Source organism: Myxine glutinosa, chromosome 6 (genome assembly GCF_964187855.1).
Source record: "Myxine glutinosa chromosome 6, kmMyxGlut1.1, whole genome shotgun sequence".
Classification (NCBI taxonomy): Eukaryota; Metazoa; Chordata; class Myxini; order Myxiniformes; family Myxinidae; genus Myxine; species Myxine glutinosa.
The window spans coordinates 4,137,108-4,157,933 of NC_136266.1; the positions used below are offsets into that span (position 1 = coordinate 4,137,108).

Below are 20,826 nucleotides of genomic sequence, written 5' to 3' on the forward strand. Positions count from 1 at the left end.
AGCTCCTAGTAATCCGATCAGAAATATATGACGTTTTTGCTTTCAGAATGATTTTTATGACGAGTCTTTTAGCTATGTTATACAACTGTTTATGGACTGTGAGGCCAGTCTTCAGCCACTGTCTCTCGGCACGTCGTCGTCCCTTTTTGGCAGCCCTGACTTCGTCGCTGACTGCGCTGAACCACGGAGTACTCCTGCGTCTGGGAACGGCGCGCCGTGTCGCTGGAGCATGACAGCCCAACGCTGTGCGGAGGCAACAGTCGAGGTCTTCTGCATTGACATGGGAACGGCCAGAGAGACGGGTGTGAAGGTCCTCTTTAAAGGCGGAACGGTCGATGGCACTAATGTTGCGGGCAGTGATGAAGGTGGGCTGAAGATGAGGAACAGCAATACTCAGGTGGCTGGTGACACAGAAGTGGTCCGAGGTGATAGCACAGGTCACTGACGTGGACTGCACCAACTGATCATCGCATCTGTGCACTAACCAATCCAGGATGTGTCCTTTAACGTGTGTAGGTTGGGAGACAGACTGACAGACTAAAAGTAGAAAGGAGGTCAATGATCTTTGAAGTGAGAGGATGTTGTGGTTGGTCGTAGTGGACGTTGACATCTCCAAGAATCAAGACGAAACCAGGAAGAGTATTGCAGTGGTCGAGCAGATTAGGAAGCTGGGTCATGAACGTAGTCAGTAAGCTTGTTTTTCCGGTTAGATGGAGGTCGGTAAAGGCAGAAGAAATGAAGTGTTTTCTGACAGAGTGAAGGTGATATGGGCTAGCTCGTAGGATGAATGGTCGAAGGAAAAAGTCGTGGTGAAGGAGACAAAGGGAGAGAAGTTGTCTCTGTAAATAACAGCCACGCCCCCACCCCTGTAGGAGCGAGGAAATGACTGCAGGGTGTATCCAGGTGGGGTGAGATCAGCACACCTCGCTTCGTCGCCACTGGGTCAGAGCCAAGTTTCGGTCAGAAAAAGCACGTCGATATCATTATCTTGAATAAAAGAGGTAATTTCGGTTCGCTTGTCAGGACTACTTACAGACTGAGCGTTGAATAAGGCGAGATACAGGTCAGAACGGTGTTGTTTTGGTGCTGTGTATGTTCTACAGGGATAGATGAGGTTATTGAAGTTGACAGGGGACACTTTTTCGCAGGAATTATTAAAATGTGGGTCGGGCCGTCGCTGGTCGCGAAGAGAAATCACAATCGGTATTTTTCTCTGCTTTCTCCTCCCGCCTCGCTTTGTGCGTTTTCTCGGGAGACCAACGCCGATTTCAAGTTCTCTGAGGCCTGAGACGAGTCCAGGAGTCAATCGAGTGGTGTTGTTTAAAGACAAAAGTTTTTGCCGAGTGTAGCGAATAGGCCTCGGGATAGAGGAGTTAGAGCGGATAGTCGAGCTCGGTACATGCAGAGGTGGGGCGTGCGATGGGCCGGGCGATGGGGCGTGCGATGGGCCGGGCGATAGGCCGGGCGATGGGGCGAGATGGGGAAAAGAACTGTCTTGTTGAGAGGCGCACACCGGGGCCGCGTGAGGCTCAACGAAAAAACATGGCGGGTACTTACAGTTCAAAATTTTCAACTTGGTGGCGAGTAAAAACCAAAGTACTGCAAATGTCATGGGCAGACACGCCGCCATAAGCCAGGAAACGAAACAGGAATCCATCACAATCATTCACACAAAGCACAACACGACAGTACACGCTAAATCCAACGGAATCAATCAAATACACAGGACGACCGACTCAGCTCAGCCTGCTAGGCGAATGACCCGGAAGTAAAGTCGACGAAGTTATATAAAGAAGTTATATAAAATATATGCAACAATGGTGTTAGATGATATTTATAAAATTTGGCATCGATAGGATAAGCAGTTTCAGATATAATTATTTAATATTCTCCTTCAATCCAATATGGCTGCCACACCATGTGACCAATGATGTTTATTCGTGATCATCTTTTAATTGCCATTCCTAGTCAATAACACACGTAAAGTTTTGAGTCAATCAATTTAGTGGTTTGGGAGAAGATGTTTTAAAAAAATGTTTTAGGTTAAATCCAATATGGCTGCCAAACCATGTGACCTATGATGTCATAAATTTCATATTTCAATACAAATGGGTCATAGATCAGGTGCATGCAATTTCAGATTTTTAAGATAAGGAATTTGATTAAAACAAATATTTGCTGGTATACCACCACATATGAAGTCATCATTATCATGCTTTTGTTCCCCATTGGGAGTACTTGACAATGTGCCAAGTTTCAATTTTTTCCATTCAGCGGTTTACAATAAATGTTTTTTTAATTATTTGCGATGTTCTAAAGGGGTGTAATGTGTGTATATATGTATATTTATACTGTTGGACCCTCGCTATTTGCGGTTCCGCGTATTAGTGGGTGATAAAATGTGATCTGTTTCTCTATTCGCGGAAAAGCATTCTGCAAATTCGCGTTTTTACGGCGTAGCCCATTAGGCAGACCCATCTAGAACATTTTTGAAATACCCGCCGAACAAAAAACGACTCCTGCGAACAATTGACGACGCTTCCGAACCCCCGCGCATGTTTGGCGAACTTTTGGAGCCTAAAATACGAATGTTGGACTTTGCCATTTTTTCGACATTCGCATCCTTCGCGAACCGTTCGCGTGTCCCGTGAAAACCCACCTTAACCCATTTCAACTGAAGGAAACACGTATCGGGAGTACATACGACATAGCGATTGTGAACACGATTATCGATCACGATTCACGATCACGATCATAGTGTATCAATCACTGTGGGACATTTGGTGAATTATAGTAAGATACTGTTTAGATTTTGATGATTTGCGTGTGATATGATTTAACGGATGTTTAGATGAATCGTTTAAAAAAAAAAAAAAGCCTTCAATTTCCGATATTTTACCTTTTCATTTGGGCCTCCCAATTGAAGCCCTGCCCATAGGGCGGGTACCGTTGCTGGTATGTTCCAAATTTCAGAAGTAAATGCTTTGTACGTCGAGGTAATATGTTCCAAATTTCAGCAACGTCTGTTTCTGCATTCTTGAGTTTTATTAAAATGCTCTGATCCAGATCTGGATTTGAATTTGCACCAAAATTGAATAAAGTTGTCCTTGTCACACATCCGACCTGTCCAACAAGTTTCGGCCAAATCAATCCCCAACTTTTTGAAATATCCTGGTCACAGACAGATAGATAAACAACAGACAGGGATGAAAACATAACCTCCATCCACCTTCAGTGGAGGAGGTAATGTATATGTTTTAAAGGCTCACCTGAAAGCCAAGTAACGAGAAGGGTGAGACGGGTGGTCCTGTTGCTGGTCGTCGGCCTTCACTTGATGAGACATTGCTGAAGGGTGGCATCGCAGCCAAGTAGTGAGCGAGCCCGGCCAGAGCGGCAGGGTGCATGAGGGTAGCCGACACTCGGAGGCTTGGTGTGGCCCCACGTTCCGTCCATGGCCTCTTCGACCATGACGCACGATCAGCCTGACGGACCACAGGCTCGGCATCCAAATTTGTGGTGCCATCGGCCCTTCCTTCATCCGATTCATAATCTGCGCATTCACCCGCTGCATCGCCATTTCCTGTGTTTGCTGCGTCTGCTACGCCAAGGGTCATACCAGGACATCACCATTAGTAAGTGCAAATGTCAGCTTCCTCCCACTTCTTCTTACAAATGCAAGCTACATGTTCAACTACATATCCTCCATGACTGGTATTAAAAGTCTGACAAAGCTCCATGTTCAACTGCATGTCCTCCATGACTGGTATTAAAAGTCTGACAAAGCTACATGTTCAACTACATGTCCTCCATGACTGGTATTAAAAGTCTGACAAAGCTCCATGTTCAACTGCATGTCCTCCATGACTGGTATTAAAAGTCTGACAAAGCTACATATTCAACTGCATGTCCTCCATGACTGGTATTAAAAGTCTGACAAACCTACATGTTCAACTGCATGTCCTCCATGACTGGTATTAAAAGTCTGACAAAGCTACATGTTCAACTGCATGTCCTCCATGACCAGTATTAAAAGTCTGACAAAGCTACATGTTCAACTATATATCCTCCATGACTGGTATTAAAAGTCTGACAAAGCTTCATGTTCAACTACATGTCCTCCATGACTGGTATTAAAAGTCTGACAAAGCTACATGTTCAACTGCATGTCCTCCATGACTGGTATTAAAAGTCTGACAAAGCTACATGTTCAACTGCATGTCCTCCATGACTGGTATTAAAAGTCTGACAAAGCTACATGTTCAACTGCATGTCCTCCATGACTGGTATTAAAAGTCTGACAAAACTAGATGTTCAACTGCATGTCCTCCTTGACTGGTATTAAAAGTCTGACAAAGCTACATGTTCAACTGCATGTCCTCCATGACTGGTATTAAAAGTCTGACAAAGCTACATGTTCAACTGCATGTCCTCCATGACTGGTATTAAAAGTCTGACAAAGCTACATGTTCAACTGCATGTCCTCCATGACTGGTATTAAAAGTCTGACAAAACTAGATGTTCAACTGCATGTCCTCCTTGACTGGTATTAAAAGTCTGACAAAGCTACATGTTCAACTGCATGTCCTCCATGACTGGTATTAAAAGTCTGACAAAGCTACATGTTCAACTACATATCCTCCATGACTGGTATTAAAAGTCTGACAAAGCTACATGTTCAACTGCATGTCCTCCATGACTGGTATTAAAAGTCTGACAAAACTAGATGTTCAACTGCATGTCCTCCTTGACTGGTATTAAAAGTCTGACAAAGCTACATGTTCAACTGCATGTCCTCCATGACTGGTATTAAAAGTCTGACAAAGCTTCATGTTCAACTGCATGTCCTCCATGACTGGTATTAAAAGTCTGACAAAGCTTCATGTTCAACTGCATGTCCTCCATGACTGGTATTAAAAGTCTGACAAAGCTACATGTTCAACTGCATGTCCTCCATGACTGGTATTCAAGTCTGACACGCATTCAATGGTGGTCGGATCAAGTTATGATGTTTATGTCACCATTATCTCTGTCACTATTATAATTAAGGTATTCTGGATCTACTTGTTAGCGATTATTTGATTAACCTTTACCTCTGGCCTGTCATCCAAAATTTCTGTTTCTATGTTAATACTGTGTGTGTGCATGAGTGTTACACCAGGACTATAATACCTGTGTCTGAACAAGAGGCTGGAGAGCTGGTACCCTGAGTACCAGAAGATTCTGTGGAATCTGTTCCACAATGTTGGTCTGCGTACGCCTGCAGACAATGTAAAGCCAGCTGTCTCCTGTGACGTCACAGATGAAAAGGTTGGAGTTATTTATGTTGAGCAGGTGTATCTATCAATCCTGCATCCAAGGTCATGTTGCACAATTAACTTGGTAAATGACGTCAGGCAGAACCTCATGGTGGGCAAGGACGACATTGGGTGGCTTGCCATTGCTTTCCCATGGGCAATTAGGACAGGAATTTGTAATTACCGTGCGCTCGCGGCAGGGTTAAGCATTCGGGTACATGCGTGTCGGCATTTTAAAAATTCATTTTCTTGGCAACCGTTGGTCCGATTGACATGAAATTTTCACCATAGGAGGGCCTCCTCGTGTAGAATATTTTAGTGAATATTATGACGTCACAGGTCACGTGGTATGGGCGCCATCTTGGAAAAAAACAAAAAACATTGCACCTCTAACTCAAAAACCGCTGCACATAAATAATTGAGACAGGTCTCATTGCAAAGAACTCTCCATGTGGAATAACATGTGAATGATGACGTCATAGGTGCCGCCGTTATGACGTCATAATTCGACAAGTAAAAAACTTTATCCGATCAGTATGAAATTTCTTGAGCATCTTCTCGGTATAAATTGATGCAGAAATAAAATTATAATGACGTAGGTCACGTGGTTCGGACGCCATATTGTTTTTAGTGAAAAACCACTAAAATCCAATTTTCTCAAACGACTGAACAGATCGAGGCCAAACTTTGCAGGCAGAATCGCATAACCATGACCAACAAAAGGTCAGTGGAGAATGACATCATGTTTCACATGGTTTCAGAGTTATGACGTTTTTAAGCATAAACTTTTAAAACTGAGCTCCTCCCTCATTTGTGATCCTGTCGAGGGGAAACTTCACAGATATGTTCAGCATATTAGTCTGCTAAAATCACCTTTTGGAATTTGCGATAGGTCACGTGGTTTGGCAGATATAAATAAACGAAAAAAAAAATTATAACTCTTGAACCGCTTCATTGATCGACGTGAAACTTTTTATTCTAGAAGATGTAATGAAGTGCAACGTGTGCAAAATTTCAAGATGATTGGATGTATGGTCTGGAAGTTCGAAGTTGTTATTGCGTGAAGAGTCTTCTAGCGTGGGCATGGAATTAATTATCACACTGCACATGACGAGCAGGCAAAGTACGGAGCGACTTCACGGGGTCATTTTGACCTCAAATAAAATTCTGATTTCAGATTTGTCGATCGCTGAGGTATATTAACACACGACCAAAACAGAATTGGTGAAATTCCGACGATTTTTGATGAAAATATAACATTTGTGTCTGCATTTCAGTAAAGTAAAGTACGTGCCGTGTCAGCATTTTAAACATTGAAACGTGGCTCATTGTAGATAACCCCATATGGGGAATAGGTGTTGTTAACGATGACGTCATTGGTGCCATAATTACGACGTCACAATTGGACAGGGACAACGCTTACTCTGATCAGTTTGAAATTTATTGAGCATGATCTATGCAACAATTATATTAGAGAATATACATTTCTGATGTCATCGCTCACGTTGTCTGGCAGCCATATTGGATCCAAAAAAAAAGAAACATTCAAAAACAGAAGAGTTGGCCTACACCAAGTTGACTGCGCATGGTAAGTATTCTATGAATACCATCTAGTTAGTTCAATATGTTGGCAATGCCTCACCTACATTTTACGAAAAACACCACGGGATCTTTAATGTCTACCAATTAATGCTGGCAGACGGAACACCTTCACGGAGGGTGTATCATGTGATGCAGCACCTTGCCTGAGATGCACAAACCCACAATATATAGCTGGATTGGGAATTGCACTCAGGTGAGACGGCTCAAAGGTAAGTGCTCTACCTCTGTTGGATTCAAGCAGAAGTACACACGTCCTAAAGTTTCGATGATGATCATTTTAAGGTTCATTTGTTATGTGTGTTACCTTTTCTCACGTCGTCCATTCCCCGTGTCTCTAAAGCCTTTGGCGAAAGGGTTGTGGTCGATCTTGAGTTGTGTGATCTGGGAGTAATTAGAGGAAGGTGAGTACAAAAGAGCATCCATCAGTGTGCTGCTTCAGACTTTCTACACTCGCTTCAAATGCTCAAAAATTGGGTTTAAACGTGTGTGTGTGTCGCTGTGTGTACATGTGTGTGTGTGTGTGTGTATGTATATGTGTACATGTGTGTGTGTGTGTGTGTGTGTGTTTATTCTTTGTTGATGTGATTTTAATGTGTTTGTTAAACTACATTTATATGATATTGTTGCGGCTCTCCAACGTCCGCCTTCCCCTTATCAAGGGGGGGTTAATCCCCTTGTCTTTTATCTGGCCGACGCAATCCTGGAGGTTATTACGTCCTTCCCGGGCAGCGTTAGGTCGGGTTTTTAGGACTAGTGATTCGCTATTCCCTAAGTACTAACGCTGACCGGAAATGAGGGAATAACTCCCGCCCGAACCACGGCGTTAGTGGACACGCCGAGTGAAGCGAGCCGCGATTCGGGCCGTTAACAAGGACTAACCCGATTATAGCGGTTGGGATCGTGCCACACGTACCCAATGGAGAAAAGACTAGGACGATCGAATTTAGGAAGAAACCAGGAAGAACAAGGTAATTTATTAACAATGTACAAAGAAGAGGAAAATAAAAGAATGTACAAGGAAGAGGAAGAAAAAGTACACAGGGCAGCCTTAATCACAGTCTTAACTTATTCCCTGGACTCGGGCCCGTTCGCTCTCAGACGCAGACTCACGCTTAGGAGGTAGGGTGGAAGGTCCGGCGATGGCGTTCCCAGCTCGTCCGGTCCCCGACTCGTACCAGCAGACGATGGTGGAAACCCGGCAGGCAGCTCTCCGCGTAGCGTAGGCGCGAGCGAACAAATATAGTGACGGGAAAGGTCGGTAAGCTGGGGGGTATTACTCGCTCCAATCACCCCTTCCCCAATGTCCTTCTGCACGCTGCAGTTCTCGGCAATGCGTGCCGTGCGCTCGCCCTTTGTAAAGCTGGTTGCCACAGCGTGTCTCTCCCTCTCGTACTCAACTCTCGTACCAATCCTTCTGAATGCGCTCTTTATACCACGAAGTTCTTCTGGCCAGTCCTTTGTAATGAGCGCTGCTGCGTAAGTCCCTCACAAGGGCTTTGTGTCCGCGCTTTTATAAGCCAAGCCAGCGAACGCTCTGGAAGCCCCAACCATGCCTGGTCAGGCGATCTCCCCTCAGCCCTGGTTGGCTGGTGATGGCTTACCGGCTCCGCCCTGATGGCCGCTTGACGTGGCCGCACCTCTATCCTTGCGCTCTGCCCCCTTTTTCCAGGCTTCACCTCATGGCTTTTGGGCTGGGTTGAGCGAGCCCAAGGGCAGCGAAGGCTGCTGGCCAAGGATCGTAACAAATTGGGAGGGCCGATGGGGTATAGACTGAAGAGCGCTCAATGGCGTCGCTTGGAGGGAGGCTGCCAAAATGAACGGATGGGGGCCTACTCTTATTTGTTTGACACAACGCAGATGCAACGACTGGACATGGGCTTATCTAAACACATACTAAGAAATAACTACCGTCCTAAGGTGACCTATGTGTTGCTTGTGGCCTATCTATGGGGTGCAACCTTTAACCTTTAATGATGTTATATGTGTGGGTTCTCAAAACCGCAACAATATTTTATGTTTGTTCAACTACATTTCAAAGCATGAAAACCACAAACAATATAATTAATTGTACAGTAACGGCTAGATGTTACAAGTTAAAAGAAACTAAAGAATTAATTACATGCAAAACCTCAAATATAGTTTACCTATTGACCTGTAGCAAATGTGCGATGCAATATGTTGGCGCATTGATGGGTTGACTGACTGCCTGGACACAACTGAGGTTGTGGATCTACTGACGTACCATCTATTGATGTGGATCCATGATCGAGGTTGTGGATCTACTGACGTACCATCTATTGATGTGGATCCATGATCGAGGTTGTGGATCTACTGACGTACCATCTATTGATGTGGATCCATGATCGAGGTTGTGGATCTACTGATGTACCATCTATTGATGTGGATCCATGATCGAGGTTGTAGATCTACTGATGTACCATCTATTGATGTGGATCCATGATCGAGGTTGTAGATCTACTGATGTACCACCTATTGATGTGGATCCATGATCGAGCTTGTGGATCCGCTGTTTGGAGAGGTCCTGGGCTGAAAGGATCGAAACCTCGAGGAAGAACGGTGCCCAGCTGATGATCCATGCAGTCGGGAAACTAGTCAATTGCTTATGGGTTGACGTTCTTGCTTTAGGTGGAGAAATTATGTTTGAGGTTTGCAATGATACTGTACAATGAATTGTGTGTGTGTGTGTGTGTGTGTGTGTGTGTGTGTGTGTGTGTGTGTGTGTAAAAGAGAGAGATAGAATTGTGAGAAACAGAAATGAAAAAACGAGGTGTGTGTGTGTGTGTGTGTGTGTGTGTGTGTGTGTGTGTGTGTGTGTGTGTGTGTGTGTGTGTGTGTGTGTGTCGGTGTCGCCTTCAGGTCACATATCTTTCTCCGATCCTCACGGCTAGAAGCTGATTGTTTTGAGGTCCAAAGCTCAAGATCTACATAAATCAGTAATTTTCAACTGATTCACTTGATATCTTTGTACATTATATAAAAACTAAAAAAACATGGGGCAAGACACCTGGTGCTCACCTGGTAGAATTAACAGTACTAGGGCATGCCCGTACTATATATATATCTAAAATTTAACCCCCCCCCCCCCCCCCTCTCTATTTACATGAAATGGTTTGGTCCATTCGCAAAGCCAAAGCGAACTGCTTGCGAGTACGGTGACAATCCCCCCCCCCTCTATTTACATGAAATGGTTTGGTCCATTCGCAAAGCCAAAGCGAACGGCTTGCGAGTACGGTGACAATCCCCCCCCTCTATTTACATGAAATGGTTTGGTCCATTCGCAAAGCCAAAGCGAACGGCTTGCGGAGTTTGGTAAATAAATCGCCATAGCTCGGTAACTACTTCTCCGATTAATATGAAACCTTGAAAAGGCACATCCTCGGGTCCCCAGCAATATACCTGGCAAGTTTCAAGTATATCGGACCCGTGGTTGTCGAGAAACAGCGGTCACAGACAAACGACACACACACATACACACACACATACACACAGAGATTACTGGAATTATAGATAGATACTTCACCGACAAAAAGGTATTTTAAACCAATTTCAATGGTTGCTAGGAGACAGTGCAGTATATACAATCATACTAACATAATCTTCAGACTTTAAACAAACAAACACTTATTTTGGGGGGCAACCCTCCCGCCCCCCACCCCCTGTACCTCGTCAGACCCCAATTTTTCCAATGCCATGAACAAAGATTGGTAAATCACGGATGAATTTCATTTGTGCCAAATTTGGTCGCAATCCCATCAGCGGTTTTGGAGAAGACGTTTCAAGTGTTCACAGACGGACTTCGCTCCATCGCATAAGCTCACCTGAACGTCGTTCCAGGTGAGCTAAGGAGGCACATGAAGCCGTGTGACTGTCTATTAATTACGTACCATTGGAAAGTACCTTTTTGGACTGCTGAAACGACTAAAGACCTCTAAGACCCTTGAAGGTGAGCACAAATACTGAGACCGCCTCAACGTTAATCTATCCCCTGATACTCGACAAAATAGATATGAATCTTTTTCAGATTTATAAAGTAATTTTGGGATTAGAAGTCGAAATATTAATCCTCTTCATCCTTAGTTATGACGTCACACTGAAGTCGCCCGCCATATTGATACTGCCGACAGGTTGCGTCGTGGTATCATTGAACTCAAACGGCGAATAATGTTCGGTATTTCACAGTAGTTGTGTCCTTGCGCCCTACCTTAACCACGATACTTGTCCACCTTGCTCTTCTCCACACTCCAAGCACCTTTACCTTACCTTAATGATATCTCTCCGCACCAATCACTATGGAGCAATACAACTCACACAATCCCCCCGTCTCAACCGTCAGCTACCTCTTTTCCTTCTACCTTGTTCCCTCAACCTACCTGCTCTCTTTGCCATTCTCTCTTCCCCCATCCGCACCGTATGTCCAGCCCATCTCAGCCTCATTTCACCAATCTCCTCGTCAAGCTCACCTGCATACCAATCTCCTTGTCAAGCTCACCTGCACACCAATCTCCCCATCAAGCTCACCTGCACACCAATCTCTTCGTCAAGCTCACCTGCACAACAATCTCCCCATCAAGCTCACCTGCACACCAATCTCCCCATCAAGCTCACCTGCACACCAATCTCCCCATCAAGCTCACCTGCACACCAATCTCCCCATCAAGCTCACCTGCACACCAATCTCCCGATCAAGCTCACCTGCACACAAATCTCCCCATCAAGCTCACCTGCACACCAATCTCCCCATCAAGCTCACCTGCACACCAATCTCCCCATCAAGCTCACCTGCACACCAATCTCCCCATCAAGCTCACCTGCACACCAATCTCCCCATCAAGCTCACCTGCACACCAATCTCCCGATCAAGCTCACCTGCACACAAATCTCCCCATCAAGCTCACCTGCACACCAATCTCCCCATCAAGCTCACCTGTACACCAATCTCCCCATCAAGCTCACCTGCACACCAATCTCCCCATCAAGCTTACCTGCACACCAATCTCCTCGTCAAGCTCACCTGCACACCAATCTCCCCATCAAGCTCACCTGCACACCAATCTCCCCTTCAAGCTCACCTGCACACCAATCTCCCCATCAAGCTCACCTGCACACCAATCTCCCGATCAAGCTCACCTGCACACAAATCTCCCGATCAAGCTCACCTGCACACCAATCTCCCCATCAAGCTCACCTGCACACCAATCTCCCCATCAAGCTCACCTGCACACCAATCTCCCCATCAAGCTCACCTGCACACCAATCTCCCCATCAAGCTCATCTGCACACCAATCTCCTCGTCAAGCTCACCTCCACACCAATCTCCCCATCAAGCTCACTTGCACACCAATCTCCCCATCAAGCTCACCTGCACACCAATCTCCCCATCAAGCTCACCTGCACACCAATCTCCCCATCAAGCTCACCTGCACACCAATCTCCCCATCAAGCTCACCTGCACACCAATCTCCTGCCTCAGTTCATCCATTCTCCTTCTATTCACCCTCTTCACTTCCACAATCCTCCTGACCCAGGTGTTCTCGCAAACCTGCACCCTCTGTTGTCTCTCTGTCAGTGCCACCGTCTCCAGACCGTAAAGGTAGGCCTGCGTTACACACGACATCAGAACCTTTCCTTTCAATTTCCATGATACCTTTCTGTCTGCCATTACTCCCTCCACCCTTCTTCACGCATTCGCACCACCTGAATCCTCCTCTGTTTATCATCCCCGGTCACGGTTCCCCCCAGGTACTCAAACCAATTTTCCTGTCTGATCTCCTTCCCTTCTAACCAGGTATTCATTTCTTTTCTCTGCTGCCAAACTGACATCCACTCCCCCCGTACTTCCTGCATCTCTCACCTACTCTCTACCCCAACGACCAGATCGTCCGCGTACAATGTGCTCCCCACAACACCTGTCATGTTTACCTCACAACACCATTTGAGTGGAGCAACTCAAATGGTGATACACCTGTTGTGGTGTGTGGTGGAGCAACTCAAATGGTGATACACCTGTCGTGGTGTGTGGTGGAGCAACTCAAATGGTGATACACCTGTCGTGGTGTGTGGTGTGTGGTGAAGCAACTCAAATGGTGATACACCTGTTGTGGTGTGTGGTGAAGCAACTCAAATGGTGATACACCTGTTGTGGTGTGTGGTGGAGCAACTCAAATGGTGATACTCCTGTAGTGGTGTGTGGTGGAGCAACTCAAATGGTGATAGACCTGTAGTGATGTGTGGTGGAGCAACTCAAATGGTGATACACCTGTAGTGGTGTGTGGTGAAGCAACTCAAATGGTGATACACCTGTAGTGATGTGTGGTGGAGCAACTCAAATGGTGATACACCTGTAGTGGTGTGTGGTGGAGCAACTCAAATCGTGATACTCCTGTAGTGGTGTGTGGTGAAGCAACTCAAATGGTGATACACCTGTCGTGGTGTGTGGTGAAGCAACTCAAATAGTGATACTCCTGTAGTGGTGTGTGGTGAAGCAACTCAAATGGTGATACACCTGTTGTGGTGTGTGGTGGAGCAACTCAAATGGTGATACACCTGTTGTGGTGTGTGGTGGAGCAACTCAAATGGTGATACACCTGTCGTGGTGTGTGGTGAAGCAACTCAAATGGTGATACTCCTGTAGTGGTGTGTGGTGAAGCAACTCAAATGGTGATACACCTGTAGTGGTGTGTGGTGGAGAAACTCAAATGGTGATACACCTGTAGTGGTGTGTGGTGGAGCAACTCAAATGGTGATACACCTGTAGTGGTGTGTGGTGGAGCAACTCAAATGGTGATACGCCTGTAGTGGTGTGTGGTGGAGCAACTCAAATGGTGATACACCTGTAGTGGTGTGTGGTGGAGCAACTCAAATGGTGATACACCTGTAGTGGTGTGTGGTGGAGCAACTCAAATGGTGATACACCTGTAGTGGTGTGTGGTGGAGCAACTCAAATGGTGATACACCTGTAGTGGTGTGTGGTGGAGCAACTCAAATGGTGATACACCTGTAGTGGTGTGTGGTGGAGAAACTCAAATGGTGATACACCTGTAGTGGTGTGTGGTGGAGCAACTCAAATGGTGATACACCTGTAGTGGTGTGTGGTGGAGCAACTCAAATGGTGATACACCTGTAGTGGTGTGTGGTGGAGCAACTCAAATGGTGATACACCTGTAGTGGTGTGTGGTGGAGCAACTCAAATGGTGATAGACCTGTAGTGGTGTGTGGTGGAGCAACTCAAATGGTGATACACCTGTAGTGGTGTGTAGTGGAGCAACTCAAATGGTGATACTCCTGTAGTGGTGTGTGTTGAAGCAACTCAAATGGTGATACACCTGTAGTGTGTGGTGGAGAAACTCAAATGGTGATACACCTGTAGTGGTGTGTGGTGGAGCAACTCAAATGGTGATACACCTGTAGTGGTGTGTGGTGGAGCAACTCAAATGGTGATACACCTGTAGTGGTGTGTGGTGGAGCAACTCAAATGGTGATACACCTGTAGTGGTGTGTGGTGGAGCAACTCAAATGGTGATACACCTGTAGTGGTGTGTGGTGGAGAAACTCAAATGGTGATACACCTGTAGTGGTGTGTGGTGGAGCAACTCAAATGGTGATACACCTGTAGTGGTGTGTGGTGGAGCAACTCAAATGGTGATACACCTGTAGTGGTGTGTGGTGGAGCAACTCAAATGGTGATACACCTGTAGTGGTGTGTGGTGGAGCAACTCAAATGGTGATACACCTGTAGTGGTGTGTGGTGGAGGAACTCAAATGGTGATACACCTGTAGTGGTGTGTGGTGGAGCAACTCAAATGGTGATACACCTGTAGTGGTGTGTGGTGGAGGAACTCAAATGGTGATACACCTGTAGTGGTGTGTGGTGGAGCAACTCAAATGGTGATACACCTGTAGTGGTGTGTGGTGGAGGAACTCAAATGGTGATACACCTGTAGTGGTGTGTGGTGGAGCAACTCAAATGGTGATACACCTGTAGTGGTGTGTGGTGGAGGAACTCAAATGGTGATACACCTGTAGTGGTGTGTGGTGGAGCAACTCAAATGGTGATACACCTGTAGTGGTGTGTGGTGGAGGAACTCAAATGGTGATACACCTGTAGTGGTGTGTGGTGGAGCAACTCAAATGGTGATAGCATATCGCATGGTGAAACGACCTCAAGTGGAATTAACATTTCCATCGTAAATGTACGAACAGGACACAACACTCTTGACCTCCCTCCACAGGGACATCAGGAGATCTGTGGAAGTGAGCGTTGGGGCGGGGTACACGAGATAAACAAGATGGACACCACAGGGACCTTCAAGAAAGAAAACAGGGAATTTGAAGGAGGTGGGTTTGAGGTGGATTAATGGGGGTAGAAAAGATAAAGGTTTTGGGTGGGGGAAGACAAGAGATGGCAGTGAACAGCTGTTTTAAAGACCTGGAGGGAGGAGTGGGATTTAAGAGAGTGAGGGAGTTTGTACCAGAGGTGGGAAAAAGAGGAATGAAAGAGTGAAGGTGAGCAGAGAGTCTGGATTTTAGCAGTTTCCTCAGAATGGGGTTTGCTGGCAGATCTTGAGCGACCTTCAGCAGAATAACTTATTCAAGCAGATTGTTGAGAAAGTAGATGGGGCGGGGGGGGGGGGGAGGAGGAGGGAGGGAGAGTGAGGGTTATACAACAGACGGTCCTTTCAGAGAGACATAGTGAGGGTAAGATTTGTCAGGGTTGAAAGACATGTTCCGAGTGTTTGACCACCTTGTGATGATGATATGGCAGAGGGTGGAGTCATCAGCAAAAAGATAAATAGGATTTTCCAGAGAGATAATTGATGAAGGTTAGAAAGAGCACAGGGCCCAGAACACAGCCTTGAGGAACTCCAGCCTGGACAGGAAGGGGAGATGAGAGAATTCCATGAAGAGCCACACGTTGTCGACAACAGGAGAGGGAGTATAGAAGCCATGCGTGGAGATTTCCATGGATACCATAAGAGGAGAGTTTGGTGAGCAGAGCTGGGTGCCAGACCGTATCGAAGGCACGTGATATGTCAAGGGAGACAGCTCTGATCTCTTGTCTGGCATTGAGGACCTCCATCCATTGTTGAGACAGCAGAAGCAGCATGTCCAGAGTAGAGTAACCTTGTCTGAAGCCAAATTGGCGATCGGAGATCAAGCCATTGGAGAAGAGGAAAGATTTAATGTCGAAACTGATGATGGATTCCATGACTTTGCTGACAATTGGGAGCAGGCTGATTGGTCTGTAGTTGCAAGGATCTGTTTTTGCACCTTTTTGTGTAAGGCGGTGATGTTTTCTGATTTCCAAGATGCTGGCAGATGACCTTGAGCAAACAAGAGGGTGAAGAGAACAGAGAGAGGGTGAGATAGAGCGGCAGAGCATGATTTTAAGACCCGTGGCTGATGCCGTCTGGTCCAGTTGCAGAATCAGAGTCGAGGTTTGACAGACATTTCTCCACCTTCTCAGGAGAGAAGGACACAGAGTCCAGGAGCAGTTGGGTTCGACTGGGTACGGTGGGAACAGAGAGCGATGGGTTTGGGACACAAGATTTTGAGGCAAACAGAGTTGAGGCATTCAGCTTTTTCATGTGCGGAGTCAGCTGTGTAGCCATTTGAGGAAAGGGAGGGGATGGAGGGGGAAATAAACACCAGAAATAGATTTGACCAGACGCCACCAGGATTTGGAGATATTGTTTCCTGGCTCTCCTGAGGGTGGACACACACTTATTCCGAGCTTTGTGAAAGGAAATGAGATTGCCTTCCGTTGGATTAGCCTTCCATGAGGTGAAGGCAAGTTGTTTCAGGGCAACTGCCTCATCACAAGATTCCTTGTACCATGGACGGGAGGAAGGGTAAGACAACTGAAGACGAGATGGGATAAATCTGTGCCTGAGAGAGAGCAGTTTGCTTTGGAAGAATTCCCAGGATGAGTTGATGTCAGAGGCAGTAGAGATGGGAGACCAGTCCAGATGATTGATGGCTGTTCGTAGACCTTGCCAGTCAGCCTGAGTGAAAATGCCAGACTCGTTGACGCTGAGGAGGTTCTCTGAAAATGGTCAGAGAGATGTCCACTTTAACAAGCACATGATCAGAAGAACCGATTGGAACCGAATGGACCGATTGGAGCAGAAGATCAGATTTCTGTCTTCTACCGACTCCTCTCCGGCCTTGCACCCCCAGCTCTCTCTGTGCTCTGTCCCCCAAATATTCCTGCAGGACGCACAAGATCTGCCAGCAACCCTCATGGTTAAACTGCCAAAATCAAGACCCTCTGCTCACCTTCACACCTTCATTCCTCTTTTCTCCTGCCTCTGGAACAAACTCCCTCAATCTCTTCAATCCCTCTCCTCCCTCCAGGTCTTTAAAACAGCTGTTCACCACCATCTCTTATCTTCCCCAATCCAAAACCTTGATATTTTCTACCCCCGCTAATTTCACCCCAGATTCACTTCTTTGAAATACCAACTTCCTTCCTGGAAGACCTAGCAGTGTCCTTGTGTTCTCTACTTCTCCCACCCCTCCCCCCCCCTACCCATGCCTCCTCCCCCCAAGCCCTCCCACAGATCTCCCGATGTCCCTGCTCTCAAATGTTGTGTTTGTGTGCTTCCCCTTCTCTCCCCATCTTGTCTACCTCTACCCTTATTATATGGTTTGTGTATACAACAACAAAAAAAAGAAAAAAAAAAAGAAGAGCAGCAGACATTTGCAGGGAAGTTAGTCATAACCAAATCTAGAAGAGATGATGCACCGTTGACTGAGGTCCGGGTCGGGAAATTGACAGATTGTGTCAGTCCCAGTGAGTCACAGAAGTCCTTTGCTGAGGTGACATGGCTGGTGAGAGAGGTACCCACACCCAGCCAGCTGGCATGATGACAAAAAATATTTTAAAAAGAAAAAAAAAAGTTAGGATGAGTGGCTAGAAGTTGGTCCATTATGTTGTTGTAGTAGTACTAGTAGTAGTAGTAGTAGTAGTAGTAGTAGTAGTAGTAGTAGTAGCAGCAGCAGCAGCCCCAGACAGTTCTCTTGAACAAGCCCGTGGCACAGACACAGCCGATCAATCTCCCAGGAGAGACCCAGATATCCCCCACATCCAGAATGGTGTACCCCACCTTCAAGAAGTCAGGGCCATGACAGAGTTAGAGAGAGAGAAAGAGAGAAGAGACAAGAGATAATTTGCCAATCCATCGGGACCGATCGGCACTGTGACGAAGACCGATCCAGGCAGCAGGGAAGAATGGGGAACATTTGGCCCCCGACTTGCATTGGTGGACTGCACAACACAACAACTACCTCGAAGAGACGTCCCCAACAGTTTTGATCCATGCTGTTGGTGAGCGAGATGTAAATGGAATCATCACTGTTTGGTGGACTGTACAACACAAAAGTTGGGAGCGGAAAGGAAGCCGAGGTACTCTTCAGGGGTGTCGTGGAGTGAGGGCAGTGCAGGGAGAGTGAGGAAGAGAGTTTTTGGTAAACAGAACAACTCCACCACCAGGACGAGGCTCAGGTCTATCATACCGGAGGAGGGAGTAACCAGGAAGAGATATTAAGGAATCAGAGACATCTTGAAGGAGGAAAGTTTCTGTTAAGCAGATCACGTCTGGTTTGTCAGAAGCAATCTGAATGGAGAGATCAATCAGGTTTGAGCGAAGGCCCCAGATGTTTGAAGTCCATACCGTTAAAGAAGAGGGAGGGGAGGAAGTGTTGGGTACAATAGGGGGAGAGAGGGTAGGAAGAAGGAGGAGGTAGGGAGAGCTGTTGATAGTGTGTAGTAGATTGCAGAAGAACGAGGAGAAAGGGAAGGATGAGGAGAAGGCCAAAAGATAGGTAGTGATGGGAAGAGGCACAATAAGCTGTAATATGAGAGGGGGCAGAGGGAAGTATAAGATTGGAGGACGTGGAAGATTGCGTTGGAAGAGAGAGGGTGGGAAGGAGGTAGCTTTGTGCATGTGAGGGGTGGAGGGGACTTTGAAAAAGTGTGGTGAGGTGATATTATTTATTGGGCTTTATTAAAATTATAATATTGGTGATATTATTTATTGGGCTTTATTAGAATTATAATATTAGTGATATTATTTATTGGGCTTTATTAGAATTATAATATTAGTGATATTATTTATTGGGCTTTATTAGAATTATAATATTAGTGATATTATTTATTGGGCTTTATTAGAATTATAATATTAGTGATATTATTTATTGGGCTTTATTAGAATTCTAATATTGGTGATATTATTTATTGGGCTTTATTAAAATTATAATATTGGTGATATTATTTATTGGGCTTTATTAGAATTATAATATTAGTGATATTATTTATTGGGCTTTATTAGAATTCTAATATTGGTGATATTATTTATTGGGCTTTATTAGAATTCTAATATTGGTGATATTATTTATTGGGCTTTATTAAAATTATAATATTAGTGATATTATTTATTGGGCTTTATTAAAATTATAATATTGGTGATATTATTTATTGGGCTTTATTAGAATTATAATATTAGTGATATTATTTATTGGGCTTTATTAGAATTCTAATATTGGTGATATTATTTATTGGGCTTTATTAAAATTATAATATTGGTGATATTATTTATTGGGCTTTATTAGAATTATAATATTAGTGATATTATTTATTGGGCTTTATTAGAATTATAATATTAGTGATATTATTTATTGGGCTTTATTAGAATTCTAATATTGGTGATATTATTTATTGGGCTTTATTAAAATTATAATATTGGTGATATTATTTATTGGGCTTTATTAGAATTATAATATTAGTGATATTATTTATTGGGCTTTATTAGAATTATAATATTGGTGATATTATTTATTGGGCTTTATTAAAATTATAATATTGGTGATATTATTTATTGGGCTTTATTAAAATTATAATATTGGTGATATTATTTATTGGGCTTTATTAAAATTATAATATTGGTGATATTATTTATTGGGCTTTATTAGAATTATAATATTAGTGATATTATTTATTGGGCTTTATTAGAATTATAATATTAGTGATATTATTTATTGGGCTTTATTAGAATTATAATATTAGTGATATTATTTATTGGGCTTTATTAGAATTCTAATATTGGTGATATTATTTATTGGGCTTTATTAAAATTATAATATTGGTGATATTATTTATTGGGCTTTATTAGAATTATAATATTAGTGATATTATTTATTGGGCTTTATTAGAATTATAATATTAGTGATATTATTTATTGGGCTTTATTAGAATTATAATATTGGTGATATTATTTATTGGGCTTTATTAAAATTATAATATTGGTGATATTATTTATTGGGCTTTATTAAAATTATAATATTGGTGATATTATTTATTGGGCTTTATTAAAATTATAATATTGGTGATATTATTTATTGGGCTTTATTAGAATTATAATATTAGTGATAATATTTATTGGGCTTTATTAAAATTATAATATTTGGTGATATTATTTATTGGGCTTTATTAAAATTATAATATTGGTGATATTATTTATTGGGCTTTATTAGAATTATAATATTAGTGATATTATTTATTGGGCTTTATTAGAATTATAATATTAGTGATATTATTTATTGGGCTTTATTAGAATTATAATATTAGTGATATTATTTATTGGGCTTTATTAGAATTCTAATATTGGTGATATTATTTATTGGGCTTTATTAGAATTATAATATTAGTGATATTATTTATTGGACTTTATTAGAATTATAATATTGGCGATATTATTTATTGGGCTTTATTAGAATTATAATATTGGTGATATTATTTATTGGGCTTTATTAGAATTATAATATTAGTGATATTATTTATTGGGCTTTATTAGAATTATAATATTAGTGATATTATTTATTGGGCTTTTTTAGAATTATAATATTGGTGATA

General features: G+C 43.7%; 1 protein-coding gene across 2 annotated transcripts in view; it reads right to left on the reverse strand.

Annotated features, from left to right (window-relative positions):
• Window positions 1-20,826, reverse strand: part of LOC137429549 (T-box transcription factor TBX2b) — a 148,543-nt gene that overhangs the window by 6,484 nt on the left and 121,233 nt on the right. Inside the window, exons 4-6 of one of the 2 annotated variants that reach the window (XM_068119546.2) lie at window positions 7,201-7,277; window positions 5,170-5,285; window positions 3,270-3,598 (exon numbers count right to left, since the gene is read on the reverse strand). In XM_068119546.2, the coding sequence (XP_067975647.2) occupies window positions 3,270-3,598; window positions 5,170-5,285; window positions 7,201-7,277 (522 nt within the window). The remainder of the gene's footprint in view (window positions 1-3,269; window positions 3,599-5,169; window positions 5,286-7,200; window positions 7,278-20,826) is intronic. The other variant, XM_068119547.2, reaches the window with a different exon arrangement.